The 22,522-nt window shown below is 32.3% G+C and overlaps 1 protein-coding gene and 1 long non-coding RNA gene across 3 annotated transcripts in view; one reads left to right on the top strand and one right to left on the bottom strand.

Annotated features, from left to right (window-relative positions):
• LOC145271436 (uncharacterized) overlaps positions 1-22,522 on the bottom strand; it is an 854,738-nt gene that overhangs the window by 574,737 nt on the left and 257,479 nt on the right. The window lies entirely within an intron of this gene.
• LOC145271435 (putative E3 ubiquitin-protein ligase HECTD2) overlaps positions 1-22,522 on the top strand; it is a 535,251-nt gene that overhangs the window by 310,337 nt on the left and 202,392 nt on the right. For both annotated transcript variants that reach the window (XM_080126966.1, XM_080126967.1), the window contains exons 7-9: positions 8,439-8,548; positions 18,535-18,683; positions 20,110-20,233. In XM_080126966.1, the coding sequence (XP_079983092.1) occupies positions 8,439-8,548; positions 18,535-18,683; positions 20,110-20,233 (383 nt within the window). The remainder of the gene's footprint in view (positions 1-8,438; positions 8,549-18,534; positions 18,684-20,109; positions 20,234-22,522) is intronic.

The raw sequence follows: 22,522 nt of genomic DNA, 5'->3' as shown, positions 1-22,522 counted from the left end.
AGTCTCCGCATTAACCCTACTATAAATTCGAACTAGAGGGCCATCTCCATCCGAGGATATCATACCCCACACCATTACACCTCCCCCTCCGAATTTAAGTGTCTATTTAACACATTTGGAGGATAATCGTTCACCTGCTTTACGCCGTACATGCTTCTTTCCATCGGATCCAAACAAATTGAACTTGGATTCATCGCTGAAGTGAACCTTAGCCCATTGTTCATCAGTCCAGACGACATGCTCATGGGCAAACTTCAAACGGCTATTTTTGTTCTTCTTGGAGATCAAGGGTTTTGATACTGGCACCCTGGCATGCAATCCGGCAGCTGCTAACCATCGAGAAACAGTTTTTCTAGATATATTTTTCCCAGTCTGTTCATTAAAATCACGAGAAATTGATGTTGCGGATTTGAATCGATCACTAAGAGCCTGCCTTACCATAATCCTATCTTCTCTTTGAGACGTTTTAGGGAGTCTGCCGGTTTTAGGGGATGCTTTTAATGTATTTTTATTCTTATATCGAGCTATCACACGATGAACAACACTTTTTGATCTTCGAACGATATTAGAAATTGTTGAAATTGATTTCTTTTCTTTGTAATTGTCTAAAATTAATTTTTTTTTCTTGGAGAGACAAAGTTTTGCGAGTCGGTGACGCCATTTTTCTTTGTTGTGCTTATCAGCAATTCCAATATTAAAAACTAGCTATTTTTATGTAAAGTTTAGTCTCTTAAAAATAAATCTTCTGTTTCGTTCCTAAACTTTTGGCCAGGATAAATCCACAGATATAATTTTAAACGAAAATATTTCTCAATATTGAATCGTATTTTTTTTTGTTTGTTTTTTTTGGTACTAGTTTATACACATAGTTTCTATCTGTTTATTCTGAATATTTCAGAAAAATCCATGCACTAATTTTTAAAATATACATGTATAATTGTAAATTTTTTTCCGTTCCTTATATTATGGCCGATACTGTATATATATATATTAAGAGTTTTGTAATGTATAATTGTCCATAAATTAGTTGACACGCAGATCTTTTCCTTTTCTATATCCTCTAAACATCTTAAGATTCCCTTCCTATTAATTCTTACTTCCTCTCTTTCTCTCTTAAACTATATTTCATCATTCTTTCTTTTCTCTTCTAGCCCTTGTTTAACCCTTTATAATAACCCCTTATCTGTTTTTCTTTTTCTTCTCCATATTATATCTTTCTTCTTCTCTATTTTCTTTCTCTATTTATTTTATTTCTTTTTTTTTCTCTTCCGAATCATTCTCTCTCCATTATATTTTTTTAGTTTTCTTTATAATAACCCTTTATATCGTTTTTTCTTTTTCTTTTTCTTCTCCATTTTTTTTTTCTATATTTATTTTATTTCTCTATTTCTTTTTTCTCCTCCTCATCATTCTCTCTCCGTTATATATATTTTTTTTAGTTAGAAAACCACCTAGTCAGTAAGTCATTTAATCACCTGCAATCATTGCATCAACTCGCTCTCGAATTTACTATAATACCAATATTTTCTTTTTCTTCCCCATATTTTTTTCTCTATTTATTTTATTTCTATTTCTTTTTTCTCTTCCTCATCATTCTCTCTTTTTTTCTTTTTCTTCTCCATATTATATATTTTCCTTTTTTTTCTCTATTTTCTTTCTCTATTTATTTTCTTTCTCTATTTCTTTTTTTCTCCTCCTCATCATTCTCTCTCCGTTATATATTTTTTTTTAGTTTTCTTTAGATTGCCCCTCCCTCTTTACATCTTATAATTAAAGTTCTGTGTTTTAAGGTTTTTTTAACTCCAGCCTTTAAAGAGTTCCTACCTAAAAAAAATAGTCAAGTCGCTGCCTGATGATATCTGTTGTTTGATTGAAACAAATGGCTATTTGTAGCAGCGGGATGTAAACATGTTTATATAACAATAAACAAGTATATATATATATATATATATATATATATATATATATATATAATTATTTTTTTACTATAATAATTAAATACCTACAGACACTAGTGTTTCATCCTTTCGGGATTCTTCAGTGCAGGGTGTCACGATTACTACCAGTCGAACGATTCGAACCCCGCGACACGAGACATCTCTGGCTCGATTAGCGGAGGCCGTATCCATTCGGCTACCATTAATCATGTGAAATAGCGTTGAATTTTAAACATTTTAATTTAAATGTTCATTATGTCAGACAGACAGTGATCAAATCGTTATACGATGATCTACGCATAAGAGCTAAATTGACCGACTTTTTAATTCAACAGAAAGTGCTCAACGATAAGAAACGTATTTCTTAAAGGGGCTGTCATAATTATTTTTTTACTATAATAATTAAATACCTACAGACACTAGTGTTTCATCCTTTCGGGATTCTTCAGTGCAGGGTGTCACGATTACTACCAGTCGAACGATTCGAACCCCGCGACACGAGACATCTCTGGCTCGATTAGCGGAGGCCGTATCCATTCGGCTACCATTAATCATGTGAAATAGCGTTGAATTTTAAACATTTTAATTTAAATGTTCATTACGTCAGACAGACAGTGATCAAATCGTTATACGATGATCTACGCATAAGAGCTAAATTGACCGACTTTTTAATTCAACAGAAAGTGCTCAACGATAAGAAACGTATTTCTTAAAGGGGCTGTCATAATTATTTTTTTACTATAATAATTAAATACCTACAGACACTAGTGTTTCATCCTTTCGGGATTCTTCAGTGCAGGGTGTCACGATTACTACCAGTCGAACGATTCGAACCCCGCGACACGAGACATCTCTGGCTCGATTAGCGGAGGTCGTATCCATTCGGCTACCATTAATCATGTGAAATAGCGTTGAATTTTAAACATTTTAATTTAAATGTTCATTACGTCAGACAGACAGTGATCAAATCGTTATACGATGATCTACGCATAAGAGCTAAATTGACCGACTTTTTAATTCAACAGAAAGTGCTCAACGATAAGAAACGTATTTCTTAAAGGGGCTGTCATAATTATTTTTTTACTATAATAATTAAATACCTACAGACACTAGTGTTTCATCCTTTCGGGATTCTTCAGTGCAGGGTGTCACGATTACTACCAGTCGAACGATTCGAACCCCGCGACACGAGACATCTATATATATATATATATATATATATATATATTAAGAGTTTTGTTCCTTAGAAGCTCTGGTTGAGTTTAAATAAAATAAAAGACCATATTTAGGAGCATCACGAACATTGCCAGTGTTTTGGTGCTTTTGCACAGTCTTTCGTACCGTTTTCTCATCACATTTCAAACTGCGGCCGATTTCTTGCTTGGATAAACCAGAAAGGTGGAGATTAATGAGCTCCTGACGATCACTAAGAGAAAGTCGTGGCATATCAACTAAATGTTACGTTGTATAACCTGGAACAACAACAACAATTAGAGATGCTTTATTGCCTGTTGGTGGATATTTTAAACTGATTTAGGGATGATAATTTAAGCTGATTTTAAGCAAATTTGAATTGACGTGAACACTAGAATATTTCAATTAAAAGTCAAATATGAACATGTAAAATCTGTCTGTGTAGTTAAATATTTAGAGATTTATAAAGAATCGGAATCAGTAATTGTATCGGAATTGTGAATTTAGTACGGAATCAGTAATTGTATCGGAATAAAAAAATATTGGAATAATTATTTATTGATTTTAAAATATTATTATTATTATTATTATTATTATTATAGAGGAATAAAAGGCCAATCAATAGCTCGTGTAAACAGTTTGAGGTGGACATATTAGGTCACATGACATAAGCAAAGGGGAAGTAACTCAGTTCAAACACCAAAAGTATATCAAGCAGTATTTATTCAGAAAACAGAAATTAATATAAATAAAATACTAGTCTTATTTACCTATCGAGCTTATTATATATCTAAATTACAACGAGCACTTTCTCTTTCCTGTATTTTAATTAAACTAGTAATTTCACTGTTACATTAAAATACACTCAGCTCTTTAGACTATTGTTCTAATCTCCTTTAAATTATATATATATATATATATCAGTGGATAGTCCTTAATTAAGGAAAGTATTTCTTCGAAACTCCGCGGATTAAGGACTATCCACTTATCTAGTGTTTCCTTTTCAGATTAAATATGTTTTTAACTCATTTCAAAGTGTTTTTTAACATGTTTTATTAACTGTTTGCTCGTATATATATATATATATATATATATATATATATATATATATATATATATATATATATATATATATATACCCGTCGTAAATGTGCCATCCTGTCTTAATCCGGGTTGAACTGTTCGTATATGTAAATCAATAAAAATGGTTAGAAGCTCCAACTGTCGTGAGAAAGTTGCTTGTCTAGCCACACTGATGAGCCGTGAAACAGTAAAACATTACTGTATGTGGATGACTATAATAATGCTCCCTATTTTGGGTTGAGCATATTGGGAAGTGATAAACAAATTACCATTAGCATATTAAGCGATGCTCTTTGTGGAAACAAATTGAGCTTAGGTATTTGGCCAATGTCAAAACATTGTTAATTTACTGCCTGCATAGCAGCAGCAAAAATAGCTCAATGATTAGAGGCTCCGACTGTCGTTTGGGCAGTCAGGTTTCGATCCTGGTAGTTGCTTGAAATACACTCAGCTCCTTAGACTATTGTTCTAATCTCCTTTAAATTATATATATATATATATATATATATATATATATATATATATATTAAGAGTTTACTACTAGTCTTATATATGTTTGAAGCCAAACATTTATTTTGTTTGAAATTTGTATTTCAAGATAAATTTCGAACAATGAGTTGTTTTAGCTTCAAACGGCAAAAAGAAAGTCCGCACTTGTAATTTTTTTCAAAAACTGAAAATGTAAGCTAAATTCAATGTAACTATTTAAACGGACTTCACCTCATTTGATTCGCCTTTTATTCCTCTATGTTTTTATTATATCTGACTTTTACTTGAAATATTGTAGTGTTCACGTCAATTGAAAAAAATAACTTCAAATTAAAGAGTTCCTACCTAAAAAAAATAGTCAAGTCACTGCCTGATGATATCTGTTGTTTGATTGAAACAAATGGCTGTTTGAAATATTGTAGTGTTCACGTCAATTGAAAAAAATAACTTCAAATTGGGGAATCCGCAGGTAAAATTATGGAGGAATAAAAGGCCAGTCAATGAGGTATAGGTTCTTTAAACAGTTACAAAGAGAAACAATGTGTTGGATGTTTTCTTTTGCCGGCACAAAGAAGGTTGACGCACTGCAATGGTTTTTGGAGTCCAATATTTTAATCGTTTTTTAAATGTTAATAAATTTATTTTAGTGTCCCCGTACTTTTGGCACATTTAATAAGTTCCCCATTAGAACTCTTTATAATAATTATTAATATTAGTTTGTACACTATCGATTTTATAGGTTGTTTAAACAGTTACATTAAATTTAGCTTAAATTTGAAGTTTTTGAAAAAATTACAAGTGCGGACTTTCTTTTGGATGTCTGTGTAGTTAAATATTTAGAGATTTATAAAGAATCGGAATCAGTAATTGCATCGGAATCATGAATTTAGTACGGAATCAGTAATTGTATTAGAATAAGAAAAATATGGGAATAATTATTCATTGATTTTAAAATACCAGTAAAGCTAAAATCGATAGATCACTCTCTACAAATATAGAGATTAACAAAGAATCAGAATCAGGAGTTTAGCACAGAATCGGTAATTGTATCTGTTAAGTTTTGAGACATTGTGTTGAACAAAGATGGCGGCATAGTTCAGATCAGTAACCAAGATGGCGACCAAGAATCAAATGTAGTCCGTCGTGTAGTTAAACTCTTAAGTTCTGAGATATTATGTTGAAGAAAGATGGCGGCATAGTTCAGATCAGTAACCAAGATGGCGGCATAGTTCAGTTCAGTAACCAAGATGGCGGCGAAGAATTAAATGCGGTCCGTGGCGTAGTTAACCTCTTAAGTTCTGAGATATTATGTTGAACAAAAATGGCGGTGTAGTTCACGTCAATTGAAAAAAATAACTTCAAATTAAAGAGTTCCTACCTAAAAAAAATAGTCAAGTCACTGCCTGATGATATCTGTTGTTTGATTGAAACAAATGGCTGTTTGAAATATTGTAGTGTTCACGTCAATTGAAAAAAATAATTTCAAATTGGGGAATGAGCAGGTAAATTTATGGAGGAATAAAATGCCAATCAATGAGGTATAGCTTGTTTAAACAGTTACATTAAATTTAGCTTAAATTTGAAGTTTTTGAAAAAATTACAAGTGCGGACTTTCTTTTTGCCGGCACTGTGTGTGTGTGTGTGTGTGTGTGTGTGTGTGTGTGTGTGTGTGTGTACTAGCAGAATACCTGCCGTTGCCCGGGATTTAATATGAATCAACAAATATTTTATACCACTTAAAAGACAAGTCATTTTTATTATTGACCAAGAACATTAAATCACGATATATATATATATATATATTTACAGAATTTATATACAGTTTGGAAAATAATAAACGGAAGTTTCTCGAGCTCTTTCGGCTGTCATCTCATCATAAAATTATGGAGGAATAAAGATTGACGCACTGCAATGGTTTTTGGAATCCAATATTTTAATCGTTTTTTAAATGTTAATAAATTTATTTTAGTGTCCCCGTACTTTTGGCACATTCAATAAGTTCCCCATTAGAATTCTTTATTTTCGACATATTATTTTGTACGCTATCGATTTTCTCCTGATGAGATGATAGCCGAAAGAGCTCTTGAGAAACTTCCGCTTATTATTTTCAAAACTGTATATATATATATATATATATATACATATATATATATATATATATATATATATATACTGCAAAATTTTGTTGAAATTCAAAGATTTAGCTTAAATTTGCAGTTTGTGAAAAAATTAAAAGTGCGGACTTTCTTTTTGCCGCCTGTGTGTGTGTATATATATATATATATATATATGATGATTGCAACGTCTTGTCAGACGAGTGCCACTCCCTCAGAGATTTAAAATCCATGATCATAAATGCCTGAGGGAGTATCTATACAAAGATGATGTTACAGACTTTGTATGACAGCTAAGTCTCTCTCTCGGTTCAAAATGTTGAGATCCAGCAACAAGCAATATATACATATACACACACACAAATATACACGGTGCTAGTTGGCCGTTGACCCAGAAAATGAGTTCATTCGCCCTTGTGTGTCAGGTCATGTCATATGCTACTGGTACCATGTAACCCAGTACTACCTGCCTCATGGTCGGGTCACCGGCGACTAAACTGGTTCCCCCACCGGACTTGTTTGGTGAGGAAGGCGGCTAGTCTCCCTGAAGGATTAAAAACAAGACCTTCCAAAGGGCGAATCAACCCTTTTTCTGGGTCAACGGCCAACTAGCACCGTGTGTGTTTGTGTGTATGTATGTGTGTGTTGGGGTGGAGAGGGCTCCCGTAAGCCGTGGTGAAGGCAACCTTTCTAGGAGAAGCAAATCTCTGATTTAAAAAAACCATAAAGCAGGAGACCAGTACCCGTATTAAGCTGGTCTGCAGTTTAACTTGTTGTTCGCTATCTTGCTCTTGCTTGTTGCTGGATCTCAACATTTTGAACCGAGAGAGAGACTTAGCTGTCGTACAAAGCTAAGACTCTGTAACATCATCTGTGTATAGATACTCCCTCAGGCATTTGTCTATAAAAATGGTCCTGTGGCGAGTGAAGTCATTTTTGGGCTCATGGAATTTAAGTGTCTGAGGGAGGGGCACTCGTCTGACAAGACGTTGCAATCATCATATATACAGGGTGGCCGAAAAGTCCCAGGACACTCTATTTTTAATATTTTAATGCTGTTAAATATGATTGATTTTAATATTCTAATGTTGTTAAAACAATTTATTTCATTTATTTTTTCAGGTTATGACTGACATCAGTGTATTTACTGTTGAGGAGCGCTTAATTGCTGCTGTTTGGGTTCCCTAGACCACTAAATTACTCTAGTTGTTTTCTGCTTTGTTTCTAATAAAGTTCTCTTTTTTTGTTGAATATATATGTTTTCTGTGTGTTTCATTAAAAAATACTGTGTTTTATTAAAAATATATGTATAGTGTCCTGGGACTTTTCGGCCACCCTGTATATATATATATATATATATATATATATATATATATTATTTTGTTTCATTTTTTCTTTTATTTCTTTTCTTTTATTTTATTTTATTTATTGGACAAATTGGAAATCACAAGGGCAAATAACCGGTGCGTAATTGAGTAACATTTATGTGTGTGTGCGGGATATACCTATTAGCATATCAGTCTGAAAAGGGTCCGCCCATCAATCTGTCCTTCAGTATATGTGTATATACAATATTTTTATTTTATTTTATTTACTTGTATTTTTTTTTTTATCATTGCAGAATCCAATGTTTGCATCTGCACAAACCTATGGGATATTTGCCCATCTTCTCCGCCAGGTGGCGTCACTCACGGATCAAGAGCACCACTATCTAGTGCATTGGATCAAAGAGTAAGAAAATTCGGAGTGTACCATAATCATCATCATCATCGTCGTCATCATGATCACGACCATAATTATCATCACAGCCAAAATTATCATCATCATAATCACCACCACTACCATAACAGCAACAACCAAGATTCAGCATTTGCTGTAGAGCTTGGAAATTACGTGGGCTAGCTCAGCTGAGCATTTCTTAATTAGTATGGCAGGGATGAGATGTCTAAGTATTTTTATGGTTTTTTTCGTTCTTTTATGTATGCTCTGTTGTTATATTTCACAGGCATTGAGCTTTTAAACACAAAGCAGGAAATATAATTGAAAATACATTTTCCGAAACATATATACTAGCAGTTCAGCCTGGCTTTGATCGAGCCCTATGTACTGTTTATTACTTTATGTGCACATGTGTATATATATATATATATATAAAAAAGTTTGACTTGTGTCCAGGTAATCTACATCTAAAGTTCCAAGTGTTTAGACCCAAAATTGGCAGAGGAGTTTGATAGAGTCTGTAAAGGTCATCTCTTTCAACTTTGACCTCTTGGCAGCCAAATTTTCGCCCAAAATCTGATTAAAAAGCTTGCTGCATGTCTGAATACCCTTTATGTAAAATTTCAAATGTTTAGACCCAAAATTGGCTGAATAGTTTGCTAGAGACCGCAAAGGTCAAATCCTTGTAACTTCGACCCCTTGGCAGCCAAATTTCCGGCCAAAAACCGATTAAAAAGCTTGCCCTATGTCTGAATACACTTTATGTAAAATTTCAAATGTTGAGACGAAAAATTGGCTGAGTAATTTAGTAGAGACTGCAGAGGTCAATTTTATTTAAAACTTTGACCCCAATTTTGACCTTCTTAACATTTATTGTTTTGGGCTCGATTCAAATATTTAAAAATTTCTAAAATTAAAAGCGTTCAGACCCAAAATTGACGGAGTAGTTTGGTAGAGTTTTCAAAGGTCAAATCGTTGAACTTTGACCCCTTGACAGAAAAATTTCTGTCTGAAAACCGATTTAAAAATTTTTTCCCAAATCTCAATAACCCTTATGTCAAATCTCGAGTCTGTAGACTGAAAATTGACGGAGTAGTTTGGTAGGGAAATGCATACACACACACACACACACACACACACACACACACACACACACACACACACTTTCACTTTTATAGATATAAAAAAAAGCTGAAATTTTGACAACTGTTTGCAAACTCTAATCTCTTCTTATGCTTTTAACTAACAAGTGGTTTCTTCCCTAGGGTTCAATTAAACAGCCCTATTTCTTTCAGTCGTCTAGAAACGGTCTGTCTTGACACATTAACACATGAGGTACTATTTATAACCCTTTTAATTTCTGTGAAAAAAACTTAAAACAGTTCTTTAATTACATACGCTACATTATTCGGTCTTCTCTTGCCAAAGTTTTGCGGGGTTTGTCAGTTTTAAAAGCACTATTTTGCCAATATCATTGTAGGATTTAACAACCCTGCCTACAACACTCTTGGAACGTTTCACTTTTGTTAGTTTGAAGATATCAAGGGCCTCCTTCCTGGAGCTAACACTTGATTCTATTATGATTTAAATTTATATCCGAGGGCTCTTTTAAGAATAGACATTGTTCCCTTTATGGCTGCTATCTGTATTTCCTTACAGCTTGGTCTTCCAGGGATTGATTCTAAGTATTTATGAAGATTCTTTTTTATTAAGCCAGTTGCTCCTATCACAACCGGTATAATGTTTATTTCTTTCAGAGACCATGTGGTTTTTAGATCATCTGAAATCTCTCTAATGGTGTGCTTTTCCTTGTGTAGCTTCACAATAGTTTGTCTCTTTCCTAAAGAGCGATGCAGATACGCCCGGCACATTTTTTTTTTTTTTTTTACTTCTTTTCTAACCATATATCCCACACCATTTGTGTGCTTTTTCTTGTGTGACTTCACAATAGCTTGTCTCACAGAGTAATCAAGTTTTTGGCGTTTCGCCATGGTGTCGGCTGATGCAACGTTTACAAACGACTAAGTAAGACTTATTCTTTAGAGGGAATCAAAAGATTTGAATATCGCATACTGTTTACATTTTTTTTCTCAATTTTGTCCCTTACTTTTGGACGTTCCTATTTTGAAAATAAATAATTGTTATAATTCTTTTTCTATACTTTGCAAATGATTCAAATCCTTTTTCTATCCTTTGCAAATGATTCAAATTATTATGGATGATAACGAATACCAGTTGTCAAAATTTCAGCTTTCCACAGTTGCTATTTCTAACAAATATTAGGTTTTTTAATTTCGTCCCTTAGTTTTGGACGCTACTGTAGATCTAGAATTGGTAATTTTATCGGAATTGAAAATTCGTAGCACAATCGGTAATTGTATCGAAATTAACCTATCTGTAATATTTTGAGATTTTAATAAAAATAGAATTGGTAAAATTGAAAAAAAACAATCTAAGCAGTATGCTATATCCAATTTTTTTATTTTCTCTAAAGAATAAAACTTACTTAGTCATTTGTAAACGTTGCATCAGTCGGCACCATGACGAAAAAAAAGGAAAACAAAATAGCTTCTCCCATCATGCTCTGCCTTCCCAAGATGCCCTTCGTGTATACAAATGCGCTGGCCATCCTTTCCTTCTTCTTTCCCAAAGCGCGATGCAGATACGCCCGGTACGTTTTTTTTTTGTTTTTACTTCTTTTCTAACCATATACCCCACATTTGTTTGCTTTTCTTGTGTAGCTTCACAATAGCTTGTCTCTAAGAGTAATCAAGTTTTTGGTGTTTCGCCATGGTGCCGGCTGATGCAACGTTTACAAACGACTAAGTAAGACTTATTCTTTAGACGAAATCAAAAGATTTGAATATCGCATACTGTTTACATTGTTTTTCTCAATTTTGTCCCTTACTTTTGGACGTTCCTATTTTGAAAATAAATAATTGTTATAATTCTTTTTCTATACTTTGCAAATGATTCAAATTATTTTTCTATACTTTCCAAATGATTCAAATTATTATGGATGATAACGAATACCAGTTATCAAAATTAAGATTTGAATATCGTATACTGTTTAGATTGTTTTTCTCAATTTTGTCCCTTACTTTTGGACGTTCCTACTTTGAAAATAAATAATTGTTATAATTCTTTTTCTATACTTTGCAAATGATTCAAATTATTTTTCTATACTTTCCAAATGATTCAAATTATTATGGATGATAACGAATACCAGTTATCAAAATTAAGATTTGAATATCGTATACTGTTTAGATTGTTTTTCTCAATTTTGTCCCTTACTTTTGGACGTTCCTACTTTGAAAATAAATAATTGTTATAATTCTTTTTCTATACTTTGCAAATGATTCAAATTATTTTTCTATACTTTCCAAATGATTCAAATTATTATGGATGATAACGAATACCAGTTATCAAAATTAAGATTTGAATATCGTATACTGTTTAGATTGTTTTTCTCAATTTTGTCCCTTACTTTTGGACGGTCCTATTTTGAAAATAAATAATTGTTATAATTCTTTTTCTATACTTTGCAAATGATTCAAATTATTTTTCTATACTTTCCAAATGATTCAAATTATTATGGATGATAACGAATACCAGTTATCAAAATTAAGATTTGAATATCGCATACTGTTTAGATTGTTTTTCTCAATTTTGTCCCTTACTTTTGGACGTTCCTACTTTGAAAATAAATAATTGTTATAATTCTTTTTCTATACTTTGCAAATGATTCAAATTATTTTTCTATACTTTCCAAATGATTCAAATTATTATGGATGATAACGAATACCAGTTATCAAAATTAAGATTTGAATATCGCATACTGTTTACATTTTTTTTCTCAATTTTGTCCCTTACTTTTGGACGTTCCTACTTTGAAAATAAATAATTGTTATAATTCTTTTTCTATACTTTGCAAATGATTCAAATTATTTTTCTATACTTTCCAAATGATTCAAATTATTATGGATGATAACGAATACCAGTTATCAAAATTAAGATTTGAATATCGCATACTGTTTACATTGTTTTTCTCAATTTTTTCCCTTACTTTTGGACGTTCCTATTTTGAAAATAAATAATTGTTATAATTCTTTTTCTATACTTTGCAAATGATTCAAATTATTATGGATGATAACGAATACCAGTTATCAAAATTAAGATTTGAATATCGCATACTGTTTAGATTGTTTTTCTCAATTTTGTCCCTTACTTTTGGACGTTCCTACTTTGAAAATAAATAATTGTTATAATTCTTTTTCTATACTTTGCAAATGATTCAAATTATTATGGATGATAACGAATACCAGTTATCAAAATTAAGATTTGAATATCGCATACTGTTTAGATTGTTTTTCTCAATTTTGTCCCTTACTTTTGGACGTTCCTACTTTGAAAATAAATAATTGTTATAATTCTTTTTCTATACTTTGCAAATGATTCAAATTATTTTTCTATGCTTTCCAAATGATTCAAATTATTATGGATGATAACGAATACCAGTTGTCAAAATTAAGATTTGAATATCGCATACTGTTTACATTGTTTTTCTCAATTTTGTCCCTTACTTTTGGACGTTCCTATTTTGAAAATAAATAATTGTTATAATTCTTTTTCTATACTTTGCAAATGATTCAAATCCTTTTTCTATCCTTTGCAAATGATTCAAATTATTATGGATGATAACGAATACCAGTTGTCAAAATTAAGATTTGAATATCGCATACTGTTTACATTGTTTTTCTCAATTTTGTCCCTTACTTTTGGACGTTCCTATTTTGAAAATAAATAATTGTTATAATTCTTTTTCTATACTTTCCAAATGATTCAAATTATTATGGATGATAACGAATACCAGTTGTCAAAATTAAGATTTGAATATCGCATACTGTTTACATTTTTTTCTCAATTTTGTCCCTTACTTTTGGACGTTCCTATTTTGAAAATAAATAATTGTTATAATTCTTTTTCTATACTTTGCAAATGATTCAAATTATTTTTCTATACTTTCCAAATGATTCAAATTATTATGGATGATAACGAATACCAGTTGTCAAAATTAAGATTTGAATATCGCATACTGTTTACATTGTTTTTCTCAATTTTGTCCCTTACTTTTGGACGTGCCGATTTTGAAAATAAATAATTGTTATAATTCTTTTTCTATACTTTGCAAATGATTCAAATTATTTTTCTATACTTTCCAAATGATTCAAATTATTATGGATGATAACGAATACCAGTGGTCAAAATTTTAGCTTTTCGCAATTGCTATTTCTAACAAATATTAGGTTTTAAAATTGTGTCCCTTAGTTTTGGACGCTACTGTAGACATACGCTGCATTATTCGATTTTCTCTTGCCAAAGTTTTGCCGGGTCTGCCGGTTTTAAAAGCACTCTAATTTTTTTATTTTTATTTTACTTTTGTTAGTTTGAAGAGATCAGGGGCCTCCTTCCTGTATTTCGTTACAGCTTGGCCTTCCAGGGATTACTTCTTAAATATTGTACAACTTTTATAATTGAATAAGAAAGGGGGGGCCTTTCTGACAAAAAAATAAAAACGTTTTTTGTAAATCGCTGTTCCCTTTATGGCTATTATTTGTATTTCGTTACAGCTTGGCCTTCCAGGGATTGCTTCTAAGTATTTATGAAGATTTCTTTTTTATTAAGCCAGTTGCTCCTATCACAACCGGTATAATGTTTATTTCTTTCAGAGAACATGTTGTTTTTAGATCATTTTTTAGGTCCTGATATTTTGTTATCTTTTCCCGTTCAGTTGTTTTGCCGGGTCTGCCGGTTTTAAAAGCCCTATTTTGCCAGTATCATTGTAGGATTTAACAACCCTGCCTAAAACACTCTTGGAACGTTTCACTTTATCTGAAATCTCTCTAATGGTGTGCTTTTCCTTGTGTAGCTTCACAATAGCTTGTCTCACAGAGTAATCAAGTTTTTGGCGTTTTGCCATGGTGCCAGCTGATGCAACGTTTACAAATGACTAAGTAAGACACACACACACACACACACACGCACACACACATACACAGGCAGACAATTAGAGAACTTGAATGCCTACTAGACACTATCCTCTAGTGTCTAATGTCTCTCTGTACAGGCGTTTGTCAGAACAACCTGGCATGAGGATACTTTTTCCATAGAAGTAAACCCTGACCAAATATTCAAAATCACATAGTATTCGCTGCCCAAATAAATCCCTTACTATGGCTAACCCACATTAGCTTTTATGAGGAATGGTGCACTTTCTCCAAGTGATGTTACCTCAAGTAATAACACGAAGCTGGATACTCCACCAGACTAGATAAATTCTTGTCCTGGGATCCATAAGAAACCACTATCAATAATTTCCCCCCACTCTTTATCTGTGCCTAAACCTAAACGTAGATTCCATGAACAAAGCTTCTTTGATTAGAACTGCACGCCTGTGGAATTGTCTTCCATTTTCCTGCTTTCCGGCTGGCTACAATATGGTTGTGTTCAAGTCTAACATAAACAAGTTAACAAACTTACCGAATTTCCGTTACTAACGATTACTATACATCGTCCAACTGACTACTGTACGCTCTTTAACCCCTTATCCTCGAGTGGCTTCTTGGCCTTGATAAGTGGTGATGCCTATGTAAAAAAAAAAAAAAGAAAAAAAATTTGCTTACACTGAAGGGCAAGTATCCGATTTGGAATAATTCTTCGAAGGTTTGATGCTTTAAAAATAATCTTAAAATGACCAAGTTTGAAGTTGGATTTACAGTTGGATTTAACAAAGAATAGTTTTAGCAGACACACACACACACACACACACACACACACACACACACACACACACTCAAGAGAACTTGAATGCCTACTAGACACTGTCCTCGAGTGTCTAAGGTCTCTCTGTACAGGGGTTTGTCAGTAAAACCTGGCATGAGGATACTTTTTCCATAGAAGTAAACCCTGACCAAATATTCAAAATCGCATTTCATATTCGCAGCCCAAATAAGATCTCACTATCGCTAACTCACATTAGCTTTTACGAGGAAGGGTGCACCTTCTCCAAGTGACGTTACCTCAAGTAACCGAACGAAGCTGGATACTCCACCAGACTAGATAAATTAAAACGTTTGATAATTCTCTACCTGTATAACAGCCAAGTTCATCAATTATGAAAAATTATGAAAAAAAAAAGTATGCTGTTATAAAGTTCATTCTTCACTTAATAAGCAGTGAAAATTTGTATTGATTGGACTTGATATTTTTGGTAGATTTTTAAAGCGAGACTCTGTCAAAAAATACTTGCTCCCTTCTTCCGTTTTGGCCAGGCAATGGTTCACTGGTCCACAAGTATAAACTTATGACTCGCATAAAAACTTACCGCTGTCATAAAAACTTACGACTGTCGTAAAAACTTATGACTGTCATAAAAACTTATGACTGTCATAAAAACTTATGACTTTCATAAAAACTTATGACTCTCATAAAAACTTACGACTGTCGTAAAAACTTATGACTCTCATAAAAACTTACGACTGTCATAAAAACTTACCGCTTTCATAAAAACTTATGACTCTCATAAAAACTTACGACTGTCATAAAAACTTACCGCTGTCATAAAAACTTATGACTCTTATAAAAACTTACTGCTGTCATAAAAACTTACGACTGTCATAAAAACTTATGACTCTCATAAAAACTTACTGCTGTCATAAAAACTTATGGCTGTTGTAAAAATTCACGACTGTTGTAAAAACTTATGACTGTGATAAAAACTTACAACTGTCGTAAAACTCATGACAGTTGTAAAAACTCATGACATAAAAACTTACGACAGTTGTAAAAACATACAACTGTTGTAAAAACTTAAGACTGTCATTTACAATAATTATTTTTAATACCTACAAACAAATGATTAATCCTTCCGGAATAATCAGTGCTGGAATTTACAATTTTCACTAGTCCTGGGATTTAAATCCCACAATGAAGCCATTTCTGTGTCTTTTCTTTTTTTTTTACATGGAGGTCACCACTTATCAAGGCCCGGAAGCCACTCGAAGATAAGGGTTATTGCGTGTACAGTAATCAATGGGATAGTATCATAGTAATTGTTAGTATTGGAGATTTGATAAAGTGTCTTACTTAAGGGGGCGGTACATCAGGAATTTGTTTATGTTGGACTTGAAGACATCCAAGTTGTAGTCAGGTGGGAAACAGGCAAACGGAAGAGAGTTCCACAGTTGTGCATTTTTAAGAAAGAAGATTTGCTTATGGAATCTTTGATGCACAGATAAAGAGTCGAGAACGTTAATGACAGTGGTTTCAGCCAGACGGGTGTTCATCGTGAAAGTTTGGCGAGGGGGGAACCAGAGATTGGAGCTCAGACGAGCACTTGCCATGAAAATAACAATAAAACAAATATTGAATTGATGTTGAAGTGAAATTAAATATGTAAAAACGTTATTAAATGTCGATCAAGCGACTGAGAGGTTCCACCGTTAAAAAACATACAAAAATTATATATATATACATATATACAAATATATACCTTCAGAATGTGAGAGAATATATAATTATTTCCACAGCCAGACAACGTCATAGTCACAATAGCCATGACAAGCCGGAAGTCCAAGACTCAAGTTTGATCCTCATCAATTAAACACATCCAAACTCAGGATTTGATACCCGAGCCTTGTGCGTATCTAATTGATGCACGGAAATGAGGGCAGAACTCGAATCTTGGACTTCCAGTTTATTGGCTGTCATCACTCTTGTGAGCTGCGACATAGTCTGGCTGAGGAAATGTATATTGTTATAAGCCCCATGCCATTTACAATTGCCACTGGTCATGGGATTCAGAACCCCACAACAAAGCCATCTCTGTGTCTATTTGCAAGAATAAACGTTATTAAATGTCGATCTACAGTAATCAAGCAACTAGAACTCATTCACAGACAGTGTTCCACTGTTAAAAGCATGCTTCTGAAAGGGGCGGACATAATTATATATATATATATTGTTACGAACCATTATAATTATGTTTACATATATATTGTTATGAAACCCATACCATTAAATTATGGCATAGTGCGAATATTATATATATATATATATATATATATATATATATTGTTAGGAACCATTATAATTATATATATATATTGTTACGAACCATTATAATTATGTATACATATATATTGTTATGAAACCCATACCATTAAATTATGGCCTAGTGTGAATATTATATATATATATTGTTATGAACCATTATAATTATATATATATATATATATTCTTACGAACCATTATAATTATGTATACATATATATTGTTATGAAACCCATACCATTAAATTATGGCCTAGTGTGAATATTATATATATATATTGTTATGAACCATTATAATTATATATATATATATATATTGTTACGAACAATTATAATTATATATACATAAATATTGTTATGAAACCCATATCATTAAATTATGGCCTAGTGTGAATATTATATATATATATTGTTATGAACCATCATAATTATATATATATATATATATATATATATATATTGTTACGAACCATTATAATTATATATACATATATATTGTTATGAAACCCATATCATTAAATTATGGCCTAGTGTGAATATTATATATATATATATATATATATATATATTGTTATGAACCATTATAATTATATATACATATATATATATATATTGTTACGAACCATTATAATTATATATACATATATATCGTTATGAAACCCATACCATTAAATTATGGCCTAGTGTGAATATTATATATATATTGTTATGAACCATTATAATTATTTATATACATATATATTGTTACGAAAACCATACCATTAAATTATGGCCTGGGATGAATATTATAGCATATGAATACGTTTTGTTGAACTTGTTCTTGAAAGCACACCCGCACAGATTTTATTATGAAAACCGAAGGCTAATTGTTGTTTTTTCTTTATTCAGGCTTCAACCAACGGAATTTAAAGCAATTATAAATCGATTAAACTCATTTATCACATGGAAAATGTTCCCTAATCGGCCGCAGGATCTTCCACATCCATCGAAATGCACCTGGTGGGTACCGAGCGCCGTCAAAGTGATTGCATTATTTAGTACGTATTATTATTTTTTTCTTAACAGAAATAAGTGATGCACAGATAAACATTGGCGTAACATTTAACTTAGATTATCATAAGAGTTGTTTAAAATAAAGTCTGGCACAAGACAACTTTACCTGGTGTTCTCAAGTCATTTTGTTATTTTTTTCTTTTCCTTTTTCTTAACTTTACTGGCACTGGTTTGCTTAGGTCATTTTTTGACTTGTTTTTTTTATATATATACTATATATGTTTTTTATATATACTTAACTGAAATAAGTGATGCACAGACAGACATCAGGGCAATATTTAACTTAGATTATCATAAGACTTGTTTCTGATCAAGTTTGACACAAGATAATCTCACGGTCATTTGTTATATTTCTTTTTTATTTGATTTGCTTCAGTGTTTTTTTAACTTAACTGAAATAAATGATGCACAGAGCGACATTGAGGTAACATTTAACTTAGATTATCATAAGACTTGTTTATTTTTTTATTTATTTTTTATTTAATTTGCTTCCGTTTGTTTTTACTTAACAGAAATAAGTCTACGGACAGACATTTGGGTAACATTTAACTTAGAATATCATGAGATTTGTTTATTTTTTATTTAAACTTAACTAAAATAACAGACAGACGTCGGGTAACATTTAACTTAGATTATATTAAGATTTGTTCATTTTTTTATATTTCTTTTTTATTTAATTTTTTCTCTTTTTTTTTTTAAACTTAACTGAAATAAGTGATGCACACACAGACGTTGGGGTAACATTTTACTTAGATTATCATAAGACTTGTTTATTTTTTATATTTCTTTTTTATTTAATTTTTTCCGTTTTTTTTTCGACTTAACTGAAATACGTGTATGGACAGACATCGGGGTAACATTTAACGTAGATTATCATAAGACTAGTGTATTTTATTATATTCCTTTTTTATGTAATTTTTCCGTTTCTTTTAACTTAACTGAAATGAGTGATGCACAGACAGACGTCAGGGTAACATTTAACTTAGATTATCATAAGACTTGTCAATTTTTTATATTTCTTTTTTATTTCATATTTTCGTTTTTTATTTAAACTTAACTGAAATAAGTGATGCACAGACAGACGTCGGGATAACATTTTACTTAGATTATCATAAGACTTGTGTATTTTAATATATTCCTTTTTTATGTAATTTTTCCGGTTTTTTTTACCTTACTGTAATGAGTGATGCACAAACAGACGTTGAGGTAACATTTAACTTAGATTATCATGAGACTTGTTTATTTTTTATATTTCTTTTTTATTTCATTTTTTCTGTGTTTTTTTTTTAACTTAACTGAAATAAGTGATGCACAGACAGACGCCCGGGTAACATTTTACTTAGATTATTATGGGACTTGTTTATTTTCCTATACTTCTTTTTAATTTCATTTTCTTTTTAATACTTTCAGATGCTGCTAATAATCTGATGAGGCCACCCATCATCCCGTTCGAAGGATTTTATAACGATTCTCTGGAACGCTGTGACTTGCTGGCGGAGTATTATAAATGGCAGAATATATCGTCGCACGGTGGGTGAGTATATATGTTATGTTTGCCTTTATACATATACGAGCAGGGAGACCCAACGTTGCCCGAAGTTGAATGATGATCACCGGCGGGTGTGTATATATGGGAGCTTTCATCCCGTAGTTCCCTTTTGGGGGGGGGATTGATGGAAATCTTCCTAAGATTCTAATTTCTTTTCACATGTTTTTTTTCTCTCTCTCTCTGTTTGTTTAAATTTTATTATCACTTTGTTTTTGCTGGGGATGGGGCATTATACCGGATGCCAAACATTCTCCCATTAGTTTAGTTTCTGCAACCGAGAGATCTTTTTAAGATTCTAATCGTCCCTTTAAAGTGTTATTGTTTGCATTTCTCTTGCACTTGGTTCACGGGGTATATTCGCCAGATAGTTTTTGAAATTCTTGTTCATTAGCCCGGTTGCTCCTATAATGGCTTGTATGATTGATACCTTCTTAAGATTCCAGTTTATTTTCATTGTGTACGTAAGTCGTTGGTATTTTGTTATTTTCTCCCTCTCTGCTCTGTTAAGGCCAGCATCATTTAGGAACACTTACTTCAACTAAGGTATCTCTTTTTTTAATTTATTTTACTTCGGTAAGTTTTAAGAGATCAAGAGGTTAATCCCTCCTGGAGCTAACACTCGATTCCGTTATGATTTAAATTTATATCCAAGGGTTTTTTTAAGAATAGACGCTGTTCCATTTATGGCGGCTATTTGTATTTCTTTACAACTTGGTCTTCCAGGGATTGCTTCTAAGTATTTATGAAGATTCTTTTTTATTAAGCCAGTTGCTCCTATCACAACCGGTATAATGTTTATTTCTTTCAGAGACCATGTCGTTTTCAGAACATTTTTTAGGTTCTGAAGCAAACACGTGATTTCATTACGATTTGAATTTATATCCGAGGGTTCTTTTTAGAATAGATGCTGTTCCTTTTTATGGCTGTAATCTGTATCTCATGACAGCTTAATTATTAAAGGAAACAAGTTTAGTCTTGGCAGCATTGAATGTGACCATCTATTTTTTTGGCGACTCTCTTTTGAACCTTGTCTAGGAGTAAGAGATGCACCGGCCCAAATATGACAACAATACTCCATACATGGGCGAATGGTGGCCTTATAGAGATACAAGATACTTTCGGGTGTTAGTAGTTTTCTAGCATGGTAGAGAGAACCCACCTTCTTCGCAACGGTCCTGGCAATGTTCTCACTGTAATTGTTCCAACTCATGTTTCCTGTGAACGTTAGACCGAGGAGTTTGACAGATGTACTTTCAGGTAATGTATCTTTGGCCATTGCTATTGGTGGTAGAGAAAGTTTCTTGTAATTATTGAAGGAAACAAGTTTAGTCTTAGCAGCATTGAATGTGACCATCCATTTTTGTCCCATTCCACTACAGATTGGAGGTCATATATATATATATATATATATATATATACATATAGGGTTATATTTAAATATGTGTTCATTTGTTTTCCTGTCGTGTCTGTTATAGAGCGTTGTGTCATCAGCATATATACCCATCTCAGAGGCAATATTGTCAGGGAGGTCATTTATGAATATTGTGTTTTTGGCCATTGCTATTATTGGTAGAGAAGGTTTCTTGTAATTATTGAAGGAAACAAGCTTAGTCTTGGCGGCATTGAATGTGACCATCCATTTTTGTCCCCATTCCACTACAGATTGGAGGTCATATATATATATATATATATATATATATATATATATATATATATACATATAGGGTTATATTTAAATATGTGTTCATTTGTTTTCCTGTCGTGCCGCTTCTAATAAGATGAAGGATGTTAGCATGACAAATGTAGTTTTTGCAACAGAGAAGAAGACATTTAAATACAACCACATCATCTGTAAAATGTTGAATATTGAATGTTTTTGTTCCAACTCATGTTTCCTGTGAAGGTTAGGCCAAGGAGTTTAAAAGATGTGCTTTCAGATAAAGAGTATTTGGCCATTGCTATTGGTGGTAGAGAAGGTTTCTTGTAATTATTGAAGGAAACAAGCTTAGTCTTGGCGGCATTGAATGTAACCATCCATTTTTGTCCCCATTCCACTACAGATTGGAGGTCATCCTCTAGTGTTTCTGCCATTTCTTTAGATATGTGTTCATTTGTTTTCCCCTCGTGCCGCTTCTAATAAGATGAAGGATGCTAGCATGACAAATGTAGTTTTTGCAACAGAGAAGACATTTAAATACAACCACATCATCTGTAAAATGTTGAATATTGAATTAATTATTTTAAGTATTCTTCCAGTGCTATTGGTGGCCTTAG

The sequence above is a fragment of the Euprymna scolopes genome, chromosome 46 (assembly GCF_053919585.1).
Source record: "Euprymna scolopes isolate OS-2025 chromosome 46, ASM5391958v1, whole genome shotgun sequence".
Classification (NCBI taxonomy): Eukaryota; Metazoa; Mollusca; class Cephalopoda; order Sepiida; family Sepiolidae; genus Euprymna; species Euprymna scolopes.
Note: the sequence above shows the minus strand (reverse complement) of the source record. Positions and strands in the feature narration are given on the sequence as shown.